This window comes from Melopsittacus undulatus, chromosome 1 (genome assembly GCF_012275295.1).
Source record: "Melopsittacus undulatus isolate bMelUnd1 chromosome 1, bMelUnd1.mat.Z, whole genome shotgun sequence".
Taxonomy (NCBI): Eukaryota; Metazoa; Chordata; class Aves; order Psittaciformes; family Psittaculidae; genus Melopsittacus; species Melopsittacus undulatus.
In genome coordinates, this window is record NC_047527.1 from 131332240 (window position 1) to 131354525 (window position 22286).

At 40.7% G+C, this 22286-nt stretch overlaps 1 protein-coding gene across 1 annotated transcript in view; it reads right to left on the bottom strand.

Annotated features, from left to right (window-relative positions):
• CMTM8 (CKLF like MARVEL transmembrane domain containing 8) overlaps positions 1 to 21974 on the bottom strand; it is a 38514-nt gene extending 16540 nt beyond the window's left edge. Inside the window, exon 1 of the mRNA XM_005152848.4 lies at positions 21655 to 21974. Within this exon, the coding sequence (XP_005152905.1) occupies positions 21655 to 21825 (171 nt within the window). The 5' untranslated portion in view covers positions 21826 to 21974. The remainder of the gene's footprint in view (positions 1 to 21654) is intronic.
• Positions 21975 to 22286: the final 312 nt, after the last annotated feature.

Below are 22286 nucleotides of genomic sequence, written 5' to 3' on the forward strand. Positions count from 1 at the left end.
TGGCCTCAGCGCACACAGATAAGGGTGTCAGCATGCACTTACAAAAGGATTCACACTGAGAGGCAGAGCCAGCTTTCAAGAGTGCCCAAGAAACTTTAATGTCTCATTGGGAAGAGCAGATTAGCGATGGGCATGCAAGTGGGGAACTTTCTGGTCAGAATGGGTACTGCAACACTGCAGTGCTGCCTAGGCATAAAACAAATAGTCCCTGAGCAAAACGCAGTCGCACACCCCAATTTCATATTATAATGCATCTACCACCTACTAAAATGAATAAATCACAAATGTACTCCTCCAGCCTCCACTGACCACACTGAAATTCATGCATGAGGAGCCTTCTGTGATACGGTGCTCTGGCTCACTTCAACTGACAGCTAAGAAAAGTAACTTGGGGATGGGAGAGAGTAAGGAAACTGTACTGTCCATCTCAGCAGCATATTACAATGCTCAAAGGTTGCTTCACCTGAGAAATATGCATGGAATGTGTGAGACCAGAGCTAACCCCAGTAATACAGATCAAAAGATAGTTTAAATAAAAACCTAAGAGATGTTTTCTGGAAAACACAGACTATCCCATCTCCCATTAAAATTGTGAAATCACTACAAAATAATTTCTTTCTTACAGTTTCTCAGGCAGTATTATCTGAAAAAAAATAACCAGAGGTAGAGTGGTGGATAATCAGGAGGTAAACAATAAATAAAACCAGGTTTGGGTTGTAAATTTTGTTCCATGTAATCAAAAATGTCACAACTGAAGATTGGAAACTGTTAGGAAAGTAGTAAAATAATGAAAACCTCCACCAAACATATCACAAAGCTTTATAAATCAGTGATATACCCACACACTATGTTATGTTCATTTCTCTCTCCCATTTCTAAAATTATTTGGTTGGTTTATGCAAGGCTCAGAGAATGGTTCCTACAGGAAAAGAAAGTTAAAAGTTGGAAAAAAGTCCAATTTTCTATTGAAAACTTAAGGAGGTCATGACAGAAGTTTGCAGAACGGTGGGTGGCATGGAGAAGGGAACAAAGGACTGGATTAGGATTCACAAGCAGCACCCAGTTAAATTTTCAGGAAGAAAATAAAAAAAAAAAAACAAAACCGAGAAATTAGTGGTATTAAAAAAAATCCAAAAGAACTAAAACTGCAATACATAACCAAAATCCATTGCCACAGGGAACATCATACACATTCCTGGAAGACAGGCTGGCCTTTTCTGCATATATTACATATATACACAATAGCTAAGATGTAACCTTCAGCTCTGGAAATTCCTAACCATGCAGTTTGCTAGCAGCTAGGAAGCTACAGCAGGGAAGAATTGTGCTGTATGTGGTCGCTCTTACATTCCTCCCTAAGTTTGAAGCATTAGATATTATCAGAGACTGAATATTGGACTAAACAGACCACTGACAAGACCCATTGCAACCAACATTACTAACTTCTGATTTTAATTTGCCTTACTTTCCTGCAGGAGACTGACAACAAAGTACCGGAAGCTGCAATAGTGTTAATAGAATAGAATGGGATGACTACATGCCACATCAATATACCATTTGTTTCTAAAGTAGGATTACAAGGAATAATCTCAAACAATGGTGAAGAAACTGGTTTGAATTATATCATCATAAAATCTATCTTCTTTGCAGAGCAGTGGTTGATCATTAACAGGTCATTAAATGTGTACAAAGCATAAAGATTGGTCCTTGTGCCAGGGCACTTTCCACATTAAATACTTTTAAGGTTTGAGGGCTGCATGCAGGAGCACACTACTGTTTACTGATGCCCGTAACTTCTAATTTAAGGTTCTGCCTGAGGATCTGAACACGCAGAGACATTTATATAGGTTATTGTGTACTATGCATATATTAACTTGTGTACCCTTGCTAACACAGTGCTACCCATCATTTTATATACACAGACACCAACTCATCTTTGCCCGTAATGCTTTATTATATGCTGAAAGTACCTTTATGCAGAATACAGTGTGATGGGCATGTCCCAGGTCAGTCAGGAGAAAGACAGGCCACCAACAGCCTTATAGCTACTGTACTCACTGGGAATGCATTGGGGTTACTACTACCAATGGCTCCATCATGGTCACTGTTTAATGTAAAAATAAAGAGGGATAGTGCAAAATGTCACTGAAGACAAACAGCCTGTCCTAAAAAGCACTCACCTCTCCAGAAGGGCACTCTGTGAAACAGTTGGAAGGCAATGACCTCCACAGTACTTACCTCTATAAATATGACCTCTGCAAGCAGACCACTTGGCCTCTTATCTAACAATAATGAAGGATGCGAACAAAAGAAATGCTGCTGCTCCCTTTTCCTTCTATTCCAGGAAGGTCTGCCTGAGGTAAGGATTACTCCCACTACTTAGCATTTCCCAAGAAAAAACACCTTGCTATTGTGTAGTAATGCTGTTGATTACAAATTCACCGTCTCCAGTTTCCTGACAGAGTTAGGACAAGTGATACTTCTACAGCAAACACCATGATATCATGGAGCTGGGAATTACTTGCTTTGCTCCTCAGCAGCAGAGAATGAAAAATATAAAGCAATAGCATTTTAGACCCAAAACCAAAATAATCTGCCTTTTCAGGCAGATTACTGAGTTACTTTCTGAGGATGTTTTCACTTAAATACTGTTTTCAAGTATAAATTCTAAAGTAGGCAATTACAAAGCAATTTAGTCACACAGAAACTCATCGAACTGGATACATATTTCTTTGTTTCCTAGTTGCTTTTGCAGCCTCTAGAGGTGTTTTTTGGCGGGGAAATCTTGAAGATTCACTACAAACACCTTCAGATTTAAAACTAGCTAGTTATAAATCATTTAGGTAGATGAAACTACATGGTTAAATATTTTTGCATTAAACATTCAAATATTAATACATTTTGGAGCTTTGAGTAGAAGTTATAGCTGATTTCTTTAAGAAGCCACATTCACAAATTGGTCATCTGAACAGTCCTGTCCCTGTACAGGCAGTAGAGAAGCAAAAATACATTTTATATGACCCACATGAAACATAGGGTAATTCATTAAGTTGATTTATGATGAGTCTTATCATCGAATTAATACAATGCCATATGATTTAGATTGATTTAAAGTATCTTCATACTACAAAATTATGTGTAGATTTGAGAGCTCATATTAGTAGGGAACATCAATTAGTTTGTGGAAAGACTTAAAAGGAAAACCATACTGGCAGGCTTTTTGAATTCTTATTTTGAGACTTGAAGCTGAGATCTGGAGAAAGGAAGTTTCCTCACATTTAACAAGAATTAAAATTGATTAATTTCTTATCTCTTCTCAAGGCAGAAAGGGTTTCAACAGTGCAGTTTAACTGTGGGATAGGGTCTGGATCCTCCCAGTCTATGTGGTCTTGGGAGGCATTCCTTGGCTGGAGGAGATGGCAAGTTTAACATACTACTGTGTGGCTGGTTCACAAGCACAGTTTTTCTAAGAACTGCCGCAGGCTTTCAAGTTCAGTAGTAGAGGTGTATTTCTGGAGGTGAAGATATGGTATAGGACTTGTGCTCTGAATACGATCTCTTTTTACTTTTTATTACTTAAGCTGCAAAAGCTCAGAAGTAGATGTTGAGTTCAAAAGATACAGGGTCATTTGTGTGTGTCTATATCTGTCTTCCCCAATGGGGCTATTTTTTATTATTTTTATTACTACAACTAGCACTCTTTCTTAATGGAACATGATGGTAGGAAGGGTATGCTCAATGAACCCATATAAGTGAAGTGTTCTATATTGGTCTTGCCTCTTCTATCTACTTATAAAACTTTCCTTTGTAAGAAGCTTTATAGCACTCTATCTTACTTTATCCTATCTTTCCTGAAGGGATGCAGCTCCTGAGGGCAGAAAAATACCAGTGTCTCAATAAATGGCAATGGTTTGTGTAAGCTACTTTTAACATTTGGTGTGTGTGTCCACGTAAAATACACACACCCACAATGTCATTCTGCCATTATTTGTACATTAATAAGGTGAACTATTTTTAAAAGATAATTCCTAACAGTAGCTACTTCTCAATTATGACTGATTATTTATGTACTCCACTTTGTTTAAATGGTGTCTACGTTTTTCAAGAGAACAATGCTGTATACAGCTGCTTTATTAATGTCACTGCCTCTTTGTTGCTATTTTTACATCTTCATCTTCCTGTTAGGCCATGTAAATAGAGATGCCTATAATTAGCGGACACACAGCATTGTTTCACAAATCTTAGCTGTTACATTAAAACAGAAAGCTTATCACTTCTTTGGGAATAAACTGTATTTTGTCCTATACTTAAGATACACAATCATGAAGCCAGATATAAGGCAATGGAGAAATCAGAGTATCTGCTAAGAAAACCTATTGCTGCATTCTACATTAATTTAAACATCAGGAAAATGTGAACTGTTCATTAAAAAAAAATAAATTTTAGAAAGAAAGTATTTTTTCATTTCCAGCTGAACAACACAGGAAGTGGTGTTATTCAATACTGATTTTTTTCTCCCTCATTGTGGGACAAAATCCTCTGGTCACCAGAAGCTGAAACAGTTCCCCTTGTCTGACAAATAGAAGTCATGAGAAAGTAAGTCTGCATCTAGATCTGTTGCTGTCTGCCTATTTAGAAGCTTACTGTACCTCTTGATCATACCTACATTGAGCTCCAAATATAAAAGTCCAACCCAAAGGACAATTATCGATGTTTTTAGATAAGATTAAGACTTTTTCAAAGGCTGATCCAGATGTTACAGAAGTACCTAGTTGAAAAATCTTTTCCCTTCAGTGATAAAATTGTTTATATTTCCTGAATACATTTTGCATTAACAACATAGAAGAACAGCATGCCTATAAATATGTAACATATGCATATGCTTTTTTGTGTTCATGGACTTCACAGTCAGGAAGGAACATTTTGGCCATGTGAGCAATGGTATAAAGACTTCAACCTACAACATGCTTTTTGGAAAGAGGTGACATCTTGGCACAGCCATTGCAATGATAAGATTCCTCTTGTCTCTAAATAAGCTGCCATAATGTCTACTGCTCCCATTGTTGAAAAACCTCAGCCTCACTTCTCATCTGGATTTGTCTTGAAGTCAGTTTCCAGGCACGTTATTTTCTTAAATCTCCACCTGTCACTGATATATCAAAGATAACTTTGTACTAAGAGCTGTATTTAAAATTGCTGACAACTCAAATAACCATAACATTGCTTCTGCCAACAAGCTATGCTTCACACCCCATACGCCCCTGCTTTTTTTCTTTTCCTTCTTCATCTCTTTCTCTTTTTTCTTTTCATTGTAGTAGCAAAAAGAGTTTACTTTGAAGAAATCAGGAACAGGGCTAATCCAGAACTGAGTTTTCAACAGAGACCTATTCAAGAGTTGTTACCACTGTCCAACAATTACTGTTTGCAGAGAAGTTTAGTGTATAAAAGCAACTTTAAAATGAATAATTATGCAGAAGTGAAAATATTAATGCCAGAAGAAAAAAAAAATTAATTGGACAAACACGTAAAAAGACACTGCAATGCTTTTAGAGAAGCCCTTGTTACCCTGCTCCATGACTTGGTTTTTAAGGTTCTGAAGAAAACCAAAAGGTCCACAAGCCTGAATACTTCCCACAGCCTGTCTGCTCTCCATAATAAATACTCCAGTGGTGCATGCAGCAGAAGAGAACAAAGTAAAAAGCTCTGTTGGATACCTGACACTTGAAATTCAAGGTACCCAAGTCATAAATTAAGTATATATGCCTGTGTGTGTGAGGCAGGGTATTACATTCTCCAACTGCTTCAATGGGCCTTGTGTAAACAAAACACAGAACAACTGGCTGCAAATGTCAGCTTTCTGGTGCAAGAGAAAAAAAAGTCTCCATTCAAGAAGAAAAGAAAAATCAGGATCTGAAGATTTTAGTTTATTCAGATTTAAATAAGAGAGCAGAAATGATTTAATGTCCCTCAAATGTCTGCTCTGCTTTTCTGCGAGAGGTTGCTGCTTTGCAAGGACGGCTGCATACAAACCTGCTCCTGAATTATTGCACTCTACTGTCCAGTGTCCAGTGTCCAGTGTCCCAAGGTGTCATAGGTTGAGCAGTAACAGTCATTTCTTCTCCTTCTTGTGGCTGGTGCAGTGCTGTGTTTTGTCTTCTGGGCTGGGAACAGTTGCTTGATAGCGAGTATGTTTTGAGGGTGTTTTTGTTCAAGGCCTTTTCTGAGCATGTGCTCTGCCGGGGAGGAGGGGAGGCCGGGAGGAAGGAGAGAGAGGACACCTGACCCAGGCTAGCCAATGAGGTATTCCATACCATAGCACGTGATGCCCAGGATGCATACTGGGAGAGAGAGAGCTGGAGGGGTGGAGCTCTGGAGGAAAATGGAGGACAGAGCACGCGGTGCTTGGCCGGGCAGGGTGGAGTGAGTTATGGGTCGGTGGCTGGTGGGGTGTTGTATTCTTTTCGCTTGTTATTGGCTTTATCATTATTATTTGTAGTAGTAATGGCAGTAGTGATTCTGTGTTATGCCTTAGTTATTAAACCGTTCTTATCTCAATCCGTGGGGGCTACATTCTTTGGATTTTCCTTCCTAACTCTCCGGGAGTTGGGGGACTTGGTTTAAACCACGACACGAGGTAAACAAATCACTGGTTTGAGGTATCAGGTACACTAACCTGTGAAGTGCAGTGAACAGCGAGGCATGGAGACCTTCGCAGCTGTCTGCATTTAAGAGCTACCAGACTGAAACTAGAACTTCTGTATTTGCCTCCCGTAATACATAAGCACAGAAAAGTCAAGAAACAAGCAGGAACAAGTCCTGCTTATTTGCTACTCTCACTGTCCCCACAATACAGCTAACAGATTTTGAGTTTTCAAACATTCTAACTTCCATTTCTTTCTCTAAATCTGTTTTTCCAACAGATGTCAGAACTGCTGCAAACTACAGGGATTGCTATAGATTAGTGGATCTCCCATGCCTGAAAATTACACCTCATAGCAGACAGGTATTCCCCGTGCATTCTCCTTCTAACTCCTCTGCAGGTACAGCACTTTGCTCTGGGAGACGAACATGTTGTTAGACTGAAAACTGGTACAACCCCCAAACATACCTAGCAAAGCACACCCGCAGTCCTAACACAGTTTAGAATTTTGCCTTAAAATTGAAGCAAATTTCCTCAGCATATGATCAAAATATTGGTCTAAAGTATAAGCACTGCTTGCTTCTCATTCCATCCAACCTCCCCCATTGCCTGCATTACAGAAGCTGAATTGGCAGATCAGGACACCGGCTCTGTCATAGGGCATAACCTCATGCATAGGCACAGGCTGACTTGTGAGAATAACAGACAAGGCCATGAACCACTGGTAGATGAGTAAGGCAGATAACTACAGGGCAGTCACTTTGTCAGCCGTCAGCACCAAGATTTGCAACTGCTTACCAGTCAACTGCTTCTGCAGAGCCCAGGTCACAGTGCATCATGGTTTAAGGTGAAGGGAACTATGACTGGGTCAGCAGCTGGTTCAGTGGAGGTGGCCTCATCCTGACCTGGCAAGCAGCTGGCAGTCCCAAGAGCCAAAAATGCAGCAACCGACTTTCTCAAAAGCTATCTGCATCTGACCTGTAATTTATTAGCAGTAAGTGATGCAGCCAAAGTTATAAGGAGGAAAGCTCTAGATATGGTAATAAAAGGCAAGGTGCTAAGTAGGTACAGGCTTAGGGTGAATTCTGGGCCAGCAACAGGCTCCCTTCCCACCCAAGTGGTTCTTCTGTAAAAACCCAAACCTTTTCCTGTAGTTCTGTTTATATTCTACTATCCCAATATATACAATCAACTGAACTGTATTTACTTAGCTAACTGCCACACCTCTTCCCCTTTCTCCTTCCTCAGATTTGTATCACAGCTTTCTTCTGCCCAGTATTTTCTTCCCTAGAATGACAATAATGCCGATACAATAATGAGGTGTTACCAGCCTTTTTCAAATACTCTTTGTTGAGTACTTCAGCTATTTACCTCCCACTCAGAAGTTCCTGTTTTCCCACTGAGAGGGGAAGGGAAAGGCCTAAACCTGCACAGTGATATGGCAGCTTTTTGTTTAAAAAGTCTGTGTGCAGCCAGAGATAGACAGTACATTTCACTGCCCTCCCGCCCCCGCCCCAAAGCATGATATTACTAGTTTCAAAGCAAAGAGTGAAAATTTTTTAAGAACCAAAAAAAAAGATTTGACTACAAAAGTAGGATTTTTGCAGGTACCCTTCTTTTCAAGCTACCAACTATGGCAGTATCTAAATGCTCAATCCACACACACTGAAAACTCAGCCCACTATCATGAATCATGCACAAACCCAGAGGCATGTAATGTCCTTCTGCCAACAGTATTACAGGTCTTAGCAAACAGAACCAAAAAAGCAGAAAAGAATTAGGCCACTGAAAGGCATCCCTAACTGGGAGCTTTGATAGTTCACACAAAGGGAAAAGGAAAAACAATGGATGCATAGGGATTTGCCTTTGATACAGAAGGCATATGTCATGTGATAAGGCAGAAAACCCATGGGGGGACACACACTGGACTGAAGAAACACGTTTAGATTAACATTTGTGATGTTAAGCTGTTTTGACACCTAGGATTTAACAGTATCATGAGGTAATGGTGATGTGGATGTAACAAAATGACCAAAGATTCATCACAAAGTAAAATACCTCCATGTACTGTGACATACGTGACTACAGGATTTAAAGGAATATGGAAATTAGACATTTGGGTTATAAAAGGGCATGTCCAAGGAATGGATTTGCTCAGCTTCCCCTTTGACCATCTACGAGCTACTCTGTTCAAGCCAAAGAAACTGTGCATATTAAACAGGTAAATAAACTGGTAACAGACAAGGCTTTGGGGGGGAATTTTGGTAACAAGTGGGTTAATTGTGCCTTTTGTTTTACCCAGAGTCAGTGTTTGCAGAGTAGGTCAAATCAAAACAGGTAAGAAGTGTTAATTAGGCTCCTCATGATCTCAGCGTAATTTGACAGCAAGTACTCTTCACAGCGGTATTGGAGAGGAAAGGCCTTGAGGGCCATGATCTCTTATTAGACTAATCCATGGAGCTGGCAAAAAAAAACAAGTGGGGAAAGTTTCTGGGCATACACTTTTATTCAGCACTGAAAGGAAGAAACAACAGAGCTGCCCCTTTACCAAATGCTAACAAGTGGATAGGAAATGACTATCGGAAAGGAGCTGATGATCTTTAAGAGCCCAACAAACAATGTAAGCCTTCCGGGTAGGTAGGCTTTCATGCTCAGGTTCATGTTCATTGCATGTGCAGGTATGCTGGCATGACCTAAATAAATGGGAAATTTGCAATAGGTTTTAACAGCATCACAAACTTATTTATTATAACATTAGAAGCTCTTTATTTATTTTTTATTTTATTATTTATTATTCATTATAACCTCTTCAAAACAATATTGTTTGTGTACATTAGATCTTAATCTGATTACATTCCCATCAACTCATCTGTTCTCTATTTGCACCTCTTCTCAGGGTCATCTTCCTGTTTGTGTACACTGCCTAATCTGACAGAAACAGAAATGACCAGAAGTTAAAAATTAAGTGTTCTTCTGAAATGCACTTCTTTACCATGTTTTCTAACTGAGACCTAAACTGAAAAGGCATTTTGAAATAAAGCTCAGGTTTGTAAGTGAAAAATACTTCACCATAGTTTGGGGAGGGTTGCTTTGGGTGGTTTCTGGTGTTTTGTTTTTTTTTTTTTTTCTCTGAGGCTAGCATTACATTGTCCAGCTTAATAAGAAAATGAAAAAATAGATGTAACCAAGCTTAGAGAATTCAATTTCTTTTATTGGTGTGTACTCAGTTTTATTTTAACTTGGGCTGGTAAAACACTTTCTAAGAGACCCCATCTCACCTTTAATACATTATCTTGACTTACTTACTTCAGGCAAACATTTGCTAGATAGTTCTCAGTTACTGCATAAAAAGAATGTCAAGTTCTCTATACAAGTGTCTGGTCATGTCTCATGATTGCCAATGTCTAGAAAGAAATGCAAAGTTTGAGCAAAATGTTTGGAAACCTTACTCTCCTGGCTAAGATTCCTACTCTTTGTGCTGAGAAAATAAACAGGGAAAATTCTTTGGATGTACAGAATTGAACAATGAAGATGTAATCAGTAACATAAGAAGTTGTTTATCATTATTCCACTCTTGATAAGTCTCATCATTCATCTATAGTTCTATAGGCCTGAGTCATATGTTCAAGGCTGGTTTTTATATCCTCAGATGGAAGTCACAATTGAAACAGAAAACAACACAGAGAAGTCATCTCTTCAAGTAGATTATTACTTTACTCTTACATACTGCCTTGTAAAGTTAAGTCCCATCAATAAAGTTAAATCCTATCTATTCAAGAGAGTAAAATAAGAATTGTGGTTTTCCAAAACTAGACAGTAGTTTTTGAATGACAATGGTTTTTCTGTTCAGTACTAATTCCATTTTACTTTTATTTGATTATCCAGACTCATTCATTTGCATTACGGGAAGAAAAAAGTACACTAATAATGTATTCATTTGTTACTATGCTACATGTTAGTAACAGCACAGGGAAGGAGAAATATTTTCATCTTGGACATCAACTGGCAATCCACAGTAGTAAGTAACTGCTGTAACTGTATTGCACAGTCCAATGAGCATGGCTTATGAACACAGCAAGGTTTTCAAATATCAATAATAAATCCCAACAGAGATCCTGCTTTTCCACGCATCCCCAATTTCTTATACTGAAAAAGTTTTCAGCCTTTTTCTAAAAATCTTTCATTGAGGTTATCACAAGATTGTGGTAGGTCTGATAAAATCCAAGTCTGTCCATCTGCTCTACACCTATGGCTCAGCCAAAAGCATTTATTTAAAGAAGAGCACATTCCACAATGCAAGAACCAAACACAATATACCCCAATAACCTCCTAAATCACTGTATCAGTATTTCTAATACTGTTCTAAAATACTACAGTATTTTTCATAGTTTTGTCCACCTACAGCTTTATAAAACCATTAAAGATGAATGTCTCATACTGAGCAGAGCCTGTTCTTTCAGTTGCCTCACACCTCCTCTCCTAAGAGCCAATTATGCCAAATTCTTATAGGAGCTGCATCTTTCTATGTTGACTATCTGTATCAAATCTGAAGAACAGCAGACTGGGTAAAGATCCTGCAAAGCAGGCCTCTGCAAGTTGCCCTGAGCAAGAAGGCTTGAAGGAATGAAGGGACGAAAAAAAAACCAACCCCAAAATGACAAAAAACCCCATCCAACAAAACAAATCCACAACTTGCAAGACTGGGACAAAGAGGCGGAAGAGTGGACAAGAGAGAAACAGGCATAAATACATGTTGAAATCCTTTCAGTTAAGTATGCAACACCACTGAAAATAAGTACTTCACACATCTTAATTCTTCATTAGTTATGTATACATTATAATCAATAATTACATGACCACAGACTTTCCCAGTCTCCACAACAACACCTGCATGCAGCAACAGAAGGGAGAGCCTTCTTCAGGGCTAATGCCTTCCACTGTTTTGCTTTCTCTTTGTTTACTTACCTGGCATGCAGACTTTCCAGCAACTCAGAGCTTTGTATCTGCTTGGGCTCTTTAAAAGTACTTTGCTACCTGAATTATCTTGCAGGTCATTAGTAGACTATTAAATGCATTTCTGAGATAAACAAGTATGGTATCCTAATTTTATAGCCAGTGCACTAAAATTAAGGTCAAGAGTACTTCTTGGCAGATTTCACTAGAAAACTTTTCTCCCTCCATAGCACTCAATATGGCACTGCATTTTGCCTCTTCAGAACTTAGCTCCTACTGACTACAGCCACAACTGCTATTACTTTTGCACTCAAAGTTAAGGATCCAGAAAACAAGGACAAAAGCAAGCACACTGAAGCTCACTTGCATTTATCTAGCATCCCATGGGAACACCGGTGCAAGCATAAGATAAAAATCAAATTTTCCAAGGAAGCAATTAGCCAAGAGAGGATTCTTTCTTTTTAAATAATCCCTTTCCTTACTCACAACATGCTTTCCTCCCTGTACACTGTATGTCTTGTATCCTGGTTACTCCCAGAGAAACTCTCCTGTGCAATGACTATGACAGAAGTTTCTTCACAAAAATAACATGACCACGCAAGTTTTGACTGGCTTCTAGTGCCCACACACAATCCTGTAGAAATCCAGCACTGCCAGGGAGAGCATCAATTCTGGCACTTCTTAATGGCTTCAACTATACTATTTTTTAATGGTCTCATCTGTGCCTGTTACACTCACAAACTCTCTGAAACATGATGTTACTGGCAGCAGGGTACCATACGGTTTAGAAATTAAACTAAACCTAAATCACAGAATCACAGAATAGTTACGGTTGGAAAGCAGCTCAAGATCATCTAGTTCCAACCCCCCTGCCATGGGCAGGGACACCTCACACTAAACCATGTCACTCAAGGCTCTGTCCAACCTGGCCTTGAACACCACCAGGGATGCAGCATTCACAACTTCCTTGGGCAACCCTTTTCAGTGCCTCACCACCCTAACAGTAAAGAACTTCCTCCTTATATGCAGTCTAAACTTCCCTGTTTAAGTTTCAACCCATTACCCCTTGTCCTATCACTACAGTCCCTAACAAAGAGTCCCTCCCCAGCATCCTTAAAGGCCCCCTTCAGATACTGGGAGGCTGCTATGAGGTCTCCACACAGCCTTCTCTTCTCCAGGCTGAACAGCCCCAACTTTCTCAGCCTGTCTTCATATGGGAGGTGCTCCAGTCCCCTGATCATCCTTGTGGCCCTCCTCTGGACTTGTTCCAACAGTTCCATGTCCTTTTTATGTTGAGGACACCAGATCTGCACACAATACTCCAAGTGAGGTCTCATGAGAGCAGAGTAGAGGGGCAGGATCACCTCCTTCAACCTGCTGGTCACACTCCTTTTGATGCAGACCAGGATACGGTTGGCTTTCTGGGCTGTAAGCGCACATTGCTAGCTCATGTTAAGTTTCTCATTGACCAACACCCCCAAATCCTTCTCTGCAGGGCTGCTCTGAATCTCTTCTCTGTCCAACCTGTAGCTGTGCCTGGGATTGCTCCAATCCATGTGTAGAACCTTGCACTTGGAAATCAATGCAGATGCCATTATTTTGGGGTGGTTTTCTGCCCTTCTAAGGATTGAATAAAAGCACCACCCTCCCTGGCACGTATCACAGTTATGCTCTGAGCCTATAGAGGGCAACTGTGCATTTGTTTATGCTTTCCAACCTACAGGAGTAGTAGCAGGCATCTAACCACTGGTTCAACCTTGCCTCCCCTGATCTTTGTCAGTCTGCTCTACAGAGGTTGTCTCCACTTGGAGACAACCAAGCCTGACATTATCAGTTGTATCATTTTAAAGACAGAGACTTTGCAGAGGTTTTCCTTACATTGAAGGCCTTTTTTTTTCCCCCGCTCCCCTGCCCTCAATGCTTGATTCCTGTCTGCAGCACTCTGGATCTGCACTTTAAAGTTTCTCCTACAGTTTCTCAAAATCACCTTCAGCTGTTACCTACTGCAGGAGCTGCTGACTTGGTAACAGCACTACTGTTGAATAAAGAGGACAGATGATAAAACACATATTAAAGAGACTTTCATGTAATCATTATGCACACATACAGATGGAAGGGAATTAAGCCAGTTAGTGGCTGTATAGCCCAGGCTAAATAAACGGATTATATGCAAAAACAGTGGCACTTCAAAATATTTAAAACCAGACCTGGGCATAGCAGTCACTTTTAAAGCTCATAATATGAACCAGACTGTGTGAAGTAGAGGTTCTTGACCCTTGTAGTTGTGCACATCAGGCCATCAACTAAACACAAGCAACAATTACCAAAGTAGTATCAGAGAAGCTGCTTTGCCCACCTGGCCTCTTTCCAGTCCTACCTAGGATTTTTCAATATATTTAGTCTTTGTAACTAGATTATGATGAATCCAAAGACTGACAACATCTTTCTGATTATTACCATGCATATTCAGTTCTACAAAGTCTGATTTTAGAGCATCTCATATCAGACCAGAAAGATTGTGGCTGTCCAGAACAAACTGCTGCGACAGCATCACTGTAATAATGCAAGTTTGTTGAAACTGGTGTAGTGTTGCTTTGAAGATTTTTGTCTCAGCAAATCTGTGGTTGCATCGACATCATCTGCACACCCATACCTTGCAAAAAGGAACAGTGTAAACACCTAATATTGTGCTCTACTGGCAAAAAAGCAGTCCTGACCAGGACTGGTTCAAGTCTGCACAGTCAAGTTCTAGCAAAGCCTGGATCTGCTATTAATGAATACTGAACCAAGACACAGACTTTTACAGTTCACTGATATAAACTTAACACTAAACCTTTCTTGGACCAGACCCAGCTGCCACTAAAAGTGGCAACTTGATTTTTTCCTTACTTAGTGCCTTCTTTACTTAAGTTTTACCAGTCTTACACCTGAGCTGCTCCTTTCAGAGGCAGGTGCATTGGTGCCAGCAGCTTCCACAGGAATTGGCTCTGGGCACACGAACAGAGCTTCTTTGCCAAAAGTCTGATGGATGCTAAAATCTGTTTGCTATTTATTTGACCCTAGAAAAGAGGACTTGGTCCTCTCTGCAAGACACACTTTCTGCTGCTCTTCTGGAATTGGAACAAGTGCAGAAATACCATGCTGTTACAATATGTACTTTATCCAAAAAGAAAACAAAGCTAAAAATAGATATATAAGAGCAGGATCATTAGAAACACAATATATGACACTTGTTATTCCCAGGAAAGAACAAGAAAGAACAGCAGGCTGAATGAGAAGACATCAAACAACAGCAACGCACCATAATTCCCTCTACACTTCCCACTTAGAAGGGTTCAGAATCCCCAACAGAATTTCTTTCTCTGTGGTTTTAAGAATTCAGTTTTTAAGAATCATCCTTGAGCCACTGCTGCTCCAACCCTGTCTGTTGCTGTTATACAGTCAGTGCAGAACATAGCACAGAGCAGACACATCTGCAAGTTCCCCAGGTACACTGGACTGCTCCCAGAACCCTAGGGCAGGAAATGAAAGGCATCTGCTCTTGCTGAGGAAGCAGCACTTTGTTAATGCTTAAGACCAGGAGTCAGAAGCCTGGTGGCCATTTGTGATTGTGCAAGAGTGCTATGTGAATTACTCTCAATTAACCTTCTTGTTTGCATTCTTACTGCTTGGCCAGCAAATACACCTCTTCATCATACACGGCATGGAAAATGTTTTTTAGATGGGCATCATCTACTTTAAGATTCTCTAATTTGAAGTCTTAACATTGTGTAATAATTCAGTCCAAGGAGAAGGCAGGAATCCCCATGCAGAAAGAAGAAAATAGAATATAACACAAGGGTAGGAAAAAACCCAACAAACCAGCAAACCAACAACCACAAAGAAAAGGGGCAGAGACAAGTCCAGGATTTATATTCTTTCTAGAACAAAATGTAGCATCAATTATCACCATCACTTACTGTATTTGACAATATCACTCTCTTCACAAGCAACTCAGTTCCCATAGTACAACTATCCAGGGATATGGGACTTCTGGGGAAACAAAATATAGTCTTCCATATGATTTTTATTGGACCAGCTGGCATAGCTGGAAAAGGCAGTTTTCAGGGATGCAATCCCAGTCTCCTTCCAACTATATTATCTACCTTTGTCCTTAGATCCTGATGGTTTTAGCTTCAGCACTCATCCTCATGAGCCACACACCCAAGCACAGCATCATACAAAGCTCCTAGGAAGCTGTGCCTATTCCATTAGAAATAATGGGAGGACTGCATGTTTCACCAACATACAGACTCAGGCTGCTTTAGCCCCCCCCCCCCCCCCCCCCCCCCCGAATCTTTAAAATTAGCTTTGTAAGTACAAAATTTTTGTAGGTACAAAAGAAAGAAAGAAATTGTTTTCTAGGGTTTGGGGGGATGAAGGAAAAGGAATCCTAGTCACTATCCATCCAAGAACAAAGCTGATGTTTAAGTATCTCTTTAAAGCATTCTTTTCAGGAAGAGATAATGACATTTCATACATATTCTACCTTAACCTTGAGTTATTGATAATATTTTGCTTATTTGACCTTTTGTAAAATACCTGCATTCAGTCCAAGAGTCATTTTCACCCTCTTGCCATATCAGTCCTAATACTGTTTCTATCTGTGCTTGGAGCTCATTCCAAATCACACTTTCCAAAGCTTCTGTCTTCTTCTGTCCCCCAAACAGTTCTCTCTTCCCAAGGAAACATCCTGATCTTGTCCAGGAAACCAAAAACCTTTTAGGAAACAGAACTTTAAACAACTATATGAGAACTTTAAACAACTTCCTAGAGGAAGACAGAAATCATGTAGATGCGTATATTTCCTACACTAAGGACAGCTAAACTAAGGGTTAGCATTGGAACAACAGAGCACCTGAAAAAGAGAGAACTGAAACCTGACTTCAGTGAGAGTTTTGTCTCATCAGGAGCAAAGGAGAGAGCTTAGACTGTATGGGGGTTTTGTTCATGCACAGGAAAATGAAGCTACCGAATGAAGTGTCTGACTAGTACAGGATACTTCATTTTCACTCAGTAATACGAAGTATATTATTTTAAGACCATGCATACGTACATCTCCTCTAGCTAAAGCACTTATTCAGCATGTCAGAAAGTGCCTCAAGTTTTATCAGCTTCATGCAAGCAGGGATGCTATGACTGGAGTAAAAATTGCATTAAAGAAAAAAACAAGACAAACAGAAAAATAATCTCTACTATTCATCTTAGAAGAGAAAGTCTTGCTGTTACTCAGGTGAGGAAAAGGGCTTTACAAAACTTCTGTGCACCTCAGGGCTATTCCAACAACTGGGGGTGCAGGAGGAGCATGGAATCTATATACAAAACTCTGAGCTGCAGTCAGAGAGGGCACAAGACTGAAAGAGAAAGCTAAATACAAGAAGAGATTTAAAAAAAAAGTAAAACTTTTGTCTTTCGTCTTTTCCATAGTACATGGTCCCACTCTATTATTTCTGTTTTTCTTAACATTTATTATTTGTATTGATAACTTAATTCAAAATTTGAATATTTGTAGATTATTTTGGTACATCTCAGAGGAAAAAAAAGGGTGAAAGCCTACTGAATAAACATTTGGACACACCCAGTTGTTCTGGATTTGGTAACCTTAATATCTTAAATCTGACATACCTTTCAATATCTATTTAATATTCAGAGGCTCACTACATTACTAGAAGAACAAACAAAGTCACCAACATTTCTTTTCTGAATTAACCCTTCAGAAAACTTATATTTGAGTAATAATGAAAAAGTGATCAAAATTATTTTCCTTGTCCTGAAATGTAAATTCGAACCATAATTTTATGTGGTGCTAATAATGTAAAGACCCTCCATTCAGGCTTCTATTTCAAGTACACATCTTACTCTAAGCATTTCACTCCAAGAATAAAGAAATGCAACTGTAATTACAATTTACTATAATTTACAAGATCTCACTTGCAGCAGTAGCATAATAACCTTCCAAACCTTTCCAAGCTATGGAGTATTTGCTTTGTTAAGGACACAAGCCTTAAAATTACAAGGGCAAGTTTTAAGAGAGTGCATCTAGCAATACACCAATGTGAAGCAACTATCTGAAGTAATCGGTGTCATCATGGTAGAAGGTAAGTATTTTTATAACTACAACCACAGCAACCACAAAACTCTCTACCTCTCCAAAGTGATCCATAATGTTTGAGAAGCTGATTTAGAGGTCTAAAGACATATCACTGTCATTTATCTTGGCCATAAAATACCCAGAAAGCCAAATACATAGCCTTTCTGGGCCATCACTGTACAGAAAAGAAACACTTAAAAGAAGTCTCTGGAAATGGCTGTACTCTCTTCTTCTCAAACTACAAATCCTTCTGGGGGGTTAGGTGTTACACTATAGAAATTAGTATCCTATCTTCTATAGTACGTATTTTTACTGAAGTGTCAACCCAGGTGATGGACATCCAAATTGAAGACTTCATGTAACACTGCTTATGTCTTATATACTAGTTTTCACCAACGGATCTTGGTGTGCCTGAATAGATAAGGCATTCAGAGAACTTAGATACAGATAAATTTGTTGTCAGTAGTCACTGGCCAGATAAGGCCAGTGAATCCAATTCTCCAGAGCCAGAACTCCCTGCGCTGTTCAGCAAGCATCATTACTTCAGTAATAAGTATTTTTGATAAGCCAATTCCCAAATGCCTCTCTCAGAAACCCAGTGGCATTTTCTATTTTCCTCTTTGCACTGAAATAAACTAACCCTAGTTCTTCTACAGTGAGTGGCAGGAAACCATGTACACTCTCTTGTCACAGAGGCAGACGTAGAAGGCAAAGGAAATCTGTCAGCACAAGGTAATTTAGCCTACACTTCAGGCTGCGTTCCTGGTTCATTAATACTAGATGTGTGCAATGCAAGGCCAAATGCATTACAAAATTAAATTGAACCATGTTTGGGTACATGACGCTGTTATTGCTCAATATGCACAGTCAATCTCATCCTAGATTTATGCTGGCTTAAAGCAGCTATATAAAGAAGAGATAATACCTGATCCACCATAAAACCTGTCTTTATAAAAGTAACTCATTTTGAACAACTTGGAACAGCAGACTGAGCTAATGGTGGACCTGTGTTTTGCAGCACTGCAAAGAATCACTCAGTAGAAGCAGATAAGCTGAATTTACTGTCATTAAACCACAGCAAACATGGAAATCCATGTGGCAGTTAATTCAATCTTCACAGCACCCAAACTAGGGAAGTAAGAGCAAAATCTGATCTAGATCCTTCATTTAAGGGGCTGTAAGATTTAATAATGTGCTTTTCCGTTCTCTTTGGTTGAAGAATAACACAGATTTGCCCTTTGCCTATACAGAGAAGAGAGCTCCAGTTTCAGAGCCAGGGGTGACAGACTGTGCTCTTCCTGCTCATACATGTCATTGACTGGCAGCAGCAGTAATCAAATATTTATGCAGCCCCACAGTGCAAACTCTTAGAACATTTAGCACTGTTGTTTAACACCCCTAGCTTAGCTTTAACATAGTATCATAATGAAGATGGGGTGGGGGGAAGGGTCTGGCAGATGAGCAGCTACAGCAATAACAGATATTACTAAACCCAGCTCTCTTCCCTGTCCATTTTGTGGGTGTCTCCAGAGCAGGGGCAGCAGAAGCAAACTTACGCTCTTACCACAAAATGATCTGTTGGGGTCCAAACTCGTGAGGCTGAAATTCAGACACACACATGAGTCTGTCCTATTTGCAGGTTTGCAGATTCTTAGCGGAAAGTTCATTCTCTGAGCTGGGGGATCAGTACTGAGGGTCAGAAATAACTCAAAGAGCCAAACTGTGCAGACAGGCCTCAACTTTTATATATATATAGGATGATCAGAACAGTCAGTAACTGACTGGTTTAGAGTACAAAATTCCATTACAGCTGAAAAGGCACAGGCAATTTTGAAACAGAGATCCTGTGTAAAGCTAGTAATGCTCTCTCCCTTAAAGCCCATTTTCTCCCAGAATAAAAAGAACATACACAACTGGTGGAAGAGGCTTGACCAAAACCCAGTACCAAACATCTATATGCACACACACACACATAGAAGCTCACTTACTGGATTTTAATAACAGGTTTTATTTTAGTTAATTCCACATCAAGATATTCACTAATACATTTTCCTTTCCCTTTAATTTCACAGAACAACAGCTCTTCTACCTTTTTAAAAAAATAAGTGAAGAACCAGAAGTCAAAGGCAGTATCTAGCAATACTCTGCTTCTGTAGGGCCTGCCTTACTGCTTTCAACTTAGAATTAAAACCATCCTCCATTCTCTCAAATACATCATCAAAATCCAGTATAAGTTCATCTACATTAGAGACTTCTGTTAGCTCCTTGGAGTTGGCCAGAAACAACACATCTTCACACTGCTGATCAATAAAAATACATATGTGGAAGCCTGTAATGAAGATACAACTCTACAGTAGCCTGCAAAGTTAGGCAGTGCTGAAGTTCTTTCTGAAGCTGGTAAACATGTTCTCAAGTGCTTACGAAACTTAAACCAAAGCTGGCTCTAAATTTCAATATTAACAAACTCACCATCAGTGGACTCAAACCTTTCAAAAATGGTAGCTGAAGAACAGTTTTATAATTATTCCAGGAGTCAGGAGTGGCTGATAGAAAGTCCCCCTAAACCCCATCATCACTCTGTTTAGAAAGGTAAGCTATACACATATCACCACCTGTCAACACAAAACCAAAAGCACACTTCCAACAAAGGGTAAGCAAGAGCGTGTCTATGCCCTATGGCCATGTAGCTCAATGTAGTTGCAGCTCATGGAATGTTAGCAGGTTGGCTGAATATACCACATTCCAGCAGGGCCTGGGAAAAGCCCTGAGCACCTCTAGTTCATAAATGAAGACTTTTTTACTTACAGATCTACCACAACCCTTACAGTGCCTAAACTGAAACCAGCCTACAATCACCTACCTGCTAAATATCTCCAGAATTCCCAACCATGCTGGCATACAAGGTACCTTGTAGCAGGCTCTGACTTCACACTCTCACCACTACTGTCTTGCACAGTGGCTGGCATCTCAATGTGCATCCTCTCTCTCATGGCACTGTTCCCGCCTTAGGTCCTACACCATCCTTCAGCCTGAAGCTTCATATGGTTATTTTAACTTTAAAGTCAGCAAAACCAACAGTCATTCCGCTGCTCTGGTGAAGCACAATGTTTTCAAGCCTTGAAAATTAATCTGGTCGGATAAGTTAATCTTTACAACATCATCAAAGCAAAATGACATTGGAAACTCAAAAAATTAGTGGGGGCAACCAGCCCTTTAAGTTCCTTAACTACTAATCATGTAGATAAGCAGACTTGAAAGAAACACTGGCTTTCAGTGGAGATGCTGAGTATCTACTGCTTAACACGACAAGAGTAGGCGGGCTTTAAGTAGAAGTAAGACCTTTCGACAACTAGGGTTGTGTTGTTAGTGCAAACAGTACTAAAACTAAACCCCATACTGCCTGGCCCTCTGTACATTCATTTGCACATTATAAAGTACCTCCAAAAGTAACACCACCAAAAGGTGTTAGTTCATATTCCGCTCTGCACAGATATATCTAATCACCAAGGGCATAAGGAAATGTTTTTTACTGACCCACAAAATGAAGATAAGTTACCTAATTAACTTTTAAGTAATGGTTATCTGTGTGCTATAAAGTACAAAGTGTATAAAACCAATGTAGTCAAAGAAAAGCCTCCAAAAAAACAGTTCCTGGTCTGCCAGAACTTATTTTTCCACTATGAGAGGTGATGACACCGCAAGCACTGATGTGCCCTGTGTTACTTTTGCATGTGTCAGTAGTTTTGGGGCAGGAGCTCTGTGTGTATGCCCCCCTCCCCATAAAGCCGCCCTTGTTTCCTCACCATCCTTTCCCTTCGGACCACGGAAGTCGCATCAGGTGATGAACCGAGGGGAAACATCCCAACCTCCAACCCACAGCGGGGACCCCAAAACCTGCCCCTCTGCGCACCCCCCCGCCCCGGCCACTCACGATCTCGGTCACCATGAAAAGCCCGGGAAGCGTCCGCAGGAACTCCCTGTCGTAGGCAAGGGTGCTGGAGCTGGCCGACAGGTTGGCGGTGAAGGAGCTGCTGGTGGTGGTGACCGTGTGGGACCGAGGGCGCGGCGGCTGCTCCTGAGGCTGCGGCATCGGCGGCTCCATGGTCGGCGCCCCGGGGCTGCCCCCGGCCAGCGCCGAGCCTGGCGGCGGGGCGAAGGCAAGGCCGGCTGCCTCCTCACGAGCGGCGGGAAAGGGCCCGCCCCCGGCCCCGCTTTGTGTGGCCCCAGCCCCGCGGGGACTGTGCTCGGCGCCCGACCCCAGGCAGAGGGGCGGGCCTGGCGGGAGGCCACCCGCCCGGGAGCCAGCCCAGCCTGTCCGGAGCTGCCTCTCGGCGGGAGCAGGGCGGACACCTCATGGGCTGGGAACCGGCCGCCGAGGCCGGTGTAAGGAATCTTAGACCTGGATTGCCTGTCGCCAGAGAAGAGCCATCTGAGGGAGTCACCATCCCTTCACCTCCCGGCTTTTATACAGATGGAGGCCTTGGGATCAGTGCAGCTGAGGGGCCAAGCTGAGCCAGACCTCCTCTGGAAAAACACCCAAGGGAAACCGTGCCATAGCCTCAT